At 53.0% G+C, this 6,706-nt stretch overlaps 1 protein-coding gene across 1 annotated transcript; it reads left to right on the plus strand.

Annotated features, from left to right (window-relative positions):
- Positions 1-4,769: 4,769 nt before the first annotated feature.
- Irgc (immunity related GTPase cinema) lies at positions 4,770-6,364 on the plus strand. The gene is given in 2 exon segments (XM_008851981.3): positions 4,770-5,178; positions 5,181-6,364. Coding segments are annotated over 2 exon segments (1,389 nt in total). The 5' UTR covers positions 4,770-4,973.
- Positions 6,365-6,706: the final 342 nt, after the last annotated feature.

A 6,706-nucleotide genomic window follows, 5' to 3' on the forward strand; every position in this document is an offset into this window, starting at 1 on the left:
GAAAGATGTTAAGAGGGAGATGGAGGAGAGAGCTCTCTGAGGGGGTAGAAAGGACATGAGGGACTGCAGCTTGAGAATAGGGGCCAGGGAGCAGCTGACCCTGAAGCCTCAGGACTCTGGGATTCATGTGTCTTGGATGCTACCTGTGTGTGTCTTGGTGACAACCTATTTTTTTGAGACAGGGTCTCCCTGTAGCCCTAGCTGGCCTGGAATGAACCTAGTTTTATCCCTGCAAGGCAAGTGCTCTACCAGTGAGTTACAAGTTACATTCCGGCCTTAAAAAAAAAAACTTTTAATTTGCTGGGCCCTCTGAGTGTCCACTTGTCCTGTTTTGTTGTAGTTTTTTTTTTTTTTTTCCCGGGTGATTCATTCTTCTCAACCCCCTTTACCTTACCCCATCTGCTAGGTCATGTCTCTCTACTTTGTTTTAGCTTGTTTTGAAACAGGGTCTCATGTAACCCAGGCTGGCCTCAAACTTGCCCTGTTGCTGAGGATGACCTTGAACTCCTGATCCTCCTGCCTCCTGCTGGGCTGACAAGTATGTGCCACCATGACCAGCTCACTTCCTCTTTGTATCTGGAAGCCACTTTAGAGGGTGAAGAAGGAAGAAAGGCCCCATAAAAGACTGGCCCCTGAGTGGGATGGACAGATGGGTGGGATGGGCAGAACAGAACAGGACAGATTTCAGGGAAGGGAGGGACGGGCATAGTTCGGGGGAGGGGGTTGACCTGGAGTGTGGCTGCTGGAGGTAGTGGGTCGTCAGGTGGCACAGGTAGGGACAAGTGGCTAGCTTGGTTTGTTTGGTGTGTGTGTGTGTGTGTGTGTGTGTGTGACCTTGGATGCCATCCTCAGGAACTCCACTCACCTCCTTAGAGACAAGGTCTCTCGTTGGCCTGGAGCTCACCAATTAGGCCACACTGGCTGGTCAGAGAGCCACAAGGATCCTCCCATCTCTGCCTCCCCAGCTCTGGGATTACCTGTGTGCCCCACCACATCTGGCATTTTTCACATGACTTCTGAGACTCAGACACAGGTCCATGTGTTTGCAAAGCAGGCCATTCACAGACTAAATCCTTCCCACCCACCCATGCCCCATTTAAAAACATTTTTACTTATTTATATTTATGTGTATGAGTGTTTTACCTGCATGTATGTAAACACACGTGTCATGCAATGCCATAGAGGCCAAAAGAAGGCCATAGAGCCCCTAGAACTGGAGTTATGGATGGTTGTTAGCTGCTATGTGGGTCCTGGGAACCATACCTAGGTCTTTGGCAAGAGCAGTCAGTGCTCTTAACTGCCGAGCCATCTCTCCAGCCCTGTCTCCCCCGTTTTTTGGAGGCAAAGTCCTGTAATGCAGATTGGCCTCCAACTATGAGGAAAAGGCTGTCCTTGAATTCCTGATCCTTCTGCCTCTACTTCCCCAGTGCTGGAATCACGGGCCTGTGCCACCATTCAGGAAAGTGGGCGCTTCCCCACCATTTCCCCCTGTCCCAGGCAATGCTGGCTAAGCTGAACTCTACCCCCAGAGCACATGAGACACCTCAGGAGGTGTGTAGGTGAGTGGACAATGGAGGGAAGGCTTATCTCGGAATCTGAGAATTTCCTGGGCTGTCTGACCATCAAGGTCAGACCCTCAACTTCCTCGTGGTTTATTGGGGATTTTGTCCTGAGGATGAAGGAGACCACAGAAGGCTGGTTTTGTTTTGAAACAGGTTCTTACTATGTAGCCCCAACTGACCTCAAACTCACTATGTGGACCATGCTAGTCTCAAACGCATAGAGATCTGCCTGTCTCTGCCTCTTGAGTGCTGGGATTAAAGTGTGCACCACCATACCCAGGGGCTTTGGTTTTGGTTTACTGTTAGTGGTGTTTCGTTTTGTTTTTTGCAACAGGATGTCAGGTAGATCGGGCTGGCCTCAGAATGTACTACATAGCCGGGGATGACTTGGAACTTCTGATCCTCCTGCCTCTACCTCTTGAGTGCTTGGGATGGAACTCAGGGCTTCCTGCATGCTAGGCAAGCACTCTACCGAGTCACCCGCCGAGCTCCACAGATGTTTCTGAACAAGTCTGGTTGTTAGAAGATTCCTCTGAGCCCTTGGGACTAGGTACTTCTGTGGGGAGGAATCCCTGCCTCCCTGGGGCCCCACCCCCTGATGTCACCGTCTCATTATTACACAGGGCCCGGCTGACCAATGGGCTGCAGCTTGCTGTTATAATGGGCCCTAGCAAGAGGGTGTGATCTTGGGTTAACCGGGGAGGAGACCCCACCAGCGGGAAGAGTGTGAGGGGACAGGGAGAGCCTGCAGGGCAGGTGAGACCCTGAGGGCCAAGCTCTCCAGCTAAGCCCTTTGGGTGGGTGCAGGAGGCCCAAGCTTCCACAAGTCCCCATCTCGACCCATCACACCTGAATGGTCTGCATCTCGCTGCTGGGAGCTGTGCCAGGCCACACTTGAGGTGGGTTAGGGAGGAGGCCCGGGACAGGGTCACTGAAGCTGGGGTAGGTAGATCAGATGTGGGGGCGGGCAATGTGGGTAGGGAGGGGTTGGGGTACTGCAGGGTCAATGGGAAGTGGGGACTGGCAAAGGCATGTGGCTGAAGGGACGGAGGGTGAAGGAGCCCAGGAACCTGGGCTGGAGTCCTCGCTGTGCCTATGAGTTGGGAGACATCCCTGTGTTGTCTAAGCCTAGATCCTTCTTGTCAGATGATGTGGGACCCTGATTCCAAGGATGTTTCTCTGAAGAGCTCTCAGCAAGAAATATTATTATTTGGGGGAGGGGTTGTTTGGTTGTTTGAGACAAAGTCTCACTGTGTAGTCTAGGCTGGCCTAGTAGTCCAAACTAGTACTATGTAACTCAGACTGGTCTTGAACTCACAATATAGATCAGGCTGGCTTGAAATTTGGTATGTAGCCCAGGCTGTTCTAGAACCTACTGTGTAGTCCAGGATGGTCTCCAACTCACAGCAATCCCCCTGACTCAGGCTCCCAAGTACTAGGACTATAGGTAACCACAGCTGAGTAAACCGAGTATATCTTAGAGGTGGTGGATGGGAGCAGGGTGTGTGAGCGGAAGGAGGGAGAGCTGGAACCATAGGATGTGAGGAAGAAGGGATGTGAGAAGACCCCATCAGGAAGGGGGCAGGAGATATGAGCAGTAACAAGCCGAGGAGGCAACGGACTTGCCCTGGCAAGGCTGGGGTTCGATGGGAAGGATGGCCTGGCTGCTCCTATACCCTCAATTAAGAATGTCTTCAATATTGACCTAGGATGATAGGTCCAAGAGCCCTGTGAAGTAGACAGATAATCTCACTCTGGCACAGAGGAGGCAGCCAGGGCTCAGGCGGGCAGGGACTGAAAGTCACAATCCATAATTGGTATGGCAGTGCTCTTGTTATCCCAACACTTGGGAGGCTGAGGTAAGAGAATTTGCTGTGGGATAAAGGCTAGCCTGGGCTCCACAGTGAGTTAGAAGCCAGCCTGGGCTCTATAGTTAGACCCTATCTTTAAAAAGGAACATCAGGGGCTGGAGAAATGGCTCAGCAATTAAGAACACTGGTTGTTCTCGCAGAAGACTGAGATCAAATCTCAGCACCCACATGGCAGCTAACAGCTGTCTGTAACTCTAGTCCCAGGGGATCCAACGACCTCTTCTGTCCTCCTCGGGCATTGCACGACATGGGTGCACTTACCTATATGCAGGCAATACACGCATACACATAAAATAAAAAATAATAAAAAAAATATTTAAAAAGGAACATCATAGGCCAGAAATATTAATAAATGATCATTATGATGCTGATGTTAATAATAGAGCACCTGCTGTATACCCTGCATGGTTTTAAGTGCCTCAAACTGAATTCTGCACAGTCCTAGGAGAGGCTCTGTTATGACATTACAGCCATATCTTACAGAAGAGGAGAGTGAGGCAGAGTTGTGGGAGCATGTGACAGGACTTGCTCAGGGCCAGAGTTCCCATCCCTGTCACTTGCTGCTGCCTCCTAGTGACTGCAGCAATAGAAAAGTAGAGACTTAGCTGGGTGTGATGGTGTATGCCTTTCATCCCAGGACAGCAAGTCCCAGGCCAGCCTGGGCTACATAGTAAGTCCCAGGCGGGTCCAGGCTACATAGCAAGACCACGTCTCAAGGAAACAACACAGACCAATATTGTAAGGATCATAGTGCTCAGCCCCACTGTGGGCACAAGGCACGTGTCACCCTTAAACCTGCCCCTTTCTGAGGTTACTCTGCAGACCCCTGGCAGAGCCTCAGGAGGCAGCTCTGTCATTAATACCATTACCTAGAGAAGAAAAATGCACAGAGTGATGCCTCATTTTGCCTCAGGTCACACAGCAAGTTAGTGGCCTAGGTGGGAAGTGAGCATGGCTTTTGACATTCCAAAGTCCTTTAACTCATGCCAAATGTACCCGGGTTTTTGTTTTGAGACAGTCACATGTAGCCCAGGCTGGTCTGAACCCTAATGTAGCTGAGGGTGACCTTGAATTGATCTTCCTGCCACCATTTCCCAAGTGCTGGGATTACACACAAGACTCATCATACTTTTTTTTTTTTTTTTTAAAGACAGGGTCTCGCTATGTAGCCCTGACTGTTCTGGGACTCACTATGTAGACCAGGCTGGCCTCAAACTCACAAAGATCTGCCTGCCTCCCTAGTGGTGGGATTTAAAGATGTGTACTACCAAGCCCCAGCACATTTAAGCTTTTCTTTGTTTTGAGACAGGGTTTCACAATGTAGCCCAAGCTGGTCTGGAACTCATGAAGGTCCTCCGGCCTCACTCTCCCCAGTGCCAGGATTACAGGTGAGGAACAGGACACCTTAGTTTTTTGAGGAAGAGAGAGGTGGGGTTCTAGAAGGTCTATAGTCATCATTTTCATATCTGTCCAAGGTTGCTAGGTGTGAACGGCTCCTTCTCCTCTGCAGACGCTGTGGGGTCACACTTCCCCTCCAACCATGGCAACCTCCAAGTTGCCAGCAGTGCCTGAGGAGGAGACCACCATCCTCATGGCCAAGGAAGAGCTGGAGGCCTTGTGCTCGGCCTTTGAGTCAGGGGACATCCCTCAGGCTGCCTCCCGCCTCTGGGAGCTTCTGGCCAACTCTGAAAGCACCCGGCTGGAGGTGGGCATCACTGGCGAGTCTGGGGCTGGCAAGTCGTCCCTCATAACACTTTGCGTGGCGTGGGGGCCGAGGATCCTGGTGCAGCGCTCACAGGTGTGGTGGAGACCACCATGCAACCCTCGCCCTACCCACACCCACGGTTTCCTGATGTGACCCTGTGGGACCTGCCAGGGGCCGGTTCTCCAGGTTGCTCAGCAGACAAATACCTGAAGCTGGTGGATTTTGGCCGCTATGACTTCTTTCTGCTGGTCTCTCCCCACCGCTGTGGGGCTGTGGAGACCCGCCTGGCCGCCGAGATCCTGCGCCAGGGCAAGAAGTTCTACTTTGTGCGAACCAAGGTGGACCAGGATCTGGCTGCCACCCGCAGCCAGCAACCCTCGGGCTTTAGCGAGGCCATCGTCCTGCAGGAGATTCGAGACCACTGCGTGGAGAGGCTGCGGGCGGCTGGCCTGAGTGATCCCCGCATCTTCCTCGTGTCCAACCTGTTCCCGACAGGCTATGACTTCCCAATGCTCATGTCCACCTGGGAGCATGACCTGCCTGCCCACCGTCGCCATGCCGTCCTGCTGTCCCTGCCCGACATCTCGCTGGAGGCTCTGCAGAAGAAAAAGGACATGTTACAAGAACAAGTGCTGAAGACAGCCCTGGTGTCCGGCGTCATCCAGGCCCTGCCCGTCCCAGGGCTGGCAGCTGCCTACGATGATGCCCTCCTTATCCGCTCTCTGCGTGGGTACCACCGCAGCTTCGGCCTGGATGATGACTTGTTGGCCAAGCTGGCAGAACAGGTGGGCAAGCAGGCAGGTGACCTACGCTCTGTCATCTGCTCGCCGCTGGCCAACGAGGTCTCCCCAGAGAGGGTCCTGCGTCTCTATTCCCAGTCCTCGGATGGTGCCATGAGGGTGGCCCGTGCCTTTGAGCGAGGCATCCCTGTGTTCGGTACCCTGGTGGCTGGGGGCATCAGCTTTGGCACCGTCTACACCATGCTCCAGGGCTGTCTCAATGAGATGGCTGAGGATGCCCAGCGTGCCCGTATCAAGGCCCTGGAGGAAAATGAACCCCAGGTAGAGGTGAGCTTGGAGGCAGCTCGTGACAATGGTGTGGAGAAGCCAGGATCCGGGGAGGGAGGTGGCGAGGAAGCCCCCCTCTCCACCCGCAGGAAGATCGGCCTCCTCCTCAAGTATATTCTTGACATCTGGAAGAGGCAAGACTTGTCAGAAGAGAAATAAGTGCAGCCCCCCACCCCTACCTCACCCACAAACCAAGCCCTTTTAACAAAAACCAACCAGTCAACCCAATAAGGCTGCTGTGATCAAACTGAGAGCTGCACTTTGGCAAGACCCTGGTGTATCTGTAGGGTGGACAGGGTGGGTGTGGACAGTGTAGTTGGAGGGACAGGAGGGAGGTGGGCAGAACCTGGTCTAAGGGGTTAAATACTGAATGGGATAAAACTTGACCCTGGGGGAGGGGGTGATGGGGGGTGGAGATGTGCCAGGGCTCCTTGGTGGTCTCTCTCCTTGCTCCCATGTGGCCAAGGGACACTGATACAGCAGAACAGTGCAACATGGTTC

The sequence above is a fragment of the Nannospalax galili genome, unplaced genomic scaffold (genome assembly GCF_000622305.1).
Source record: "Nannospalax galili isolate Female #2095 unplaced genomic scaffold, S.galili_v1.0 scaffold385, whole genome shotgun sequence".
In the NCBI taxonomy this organism is placed as follows: domain Eukaryota; kingdom Metazoa; phylum Chordata; class Mammalia; order Rodentia; family Spalacidae; genus Nannospalax; species Nannospalax galili.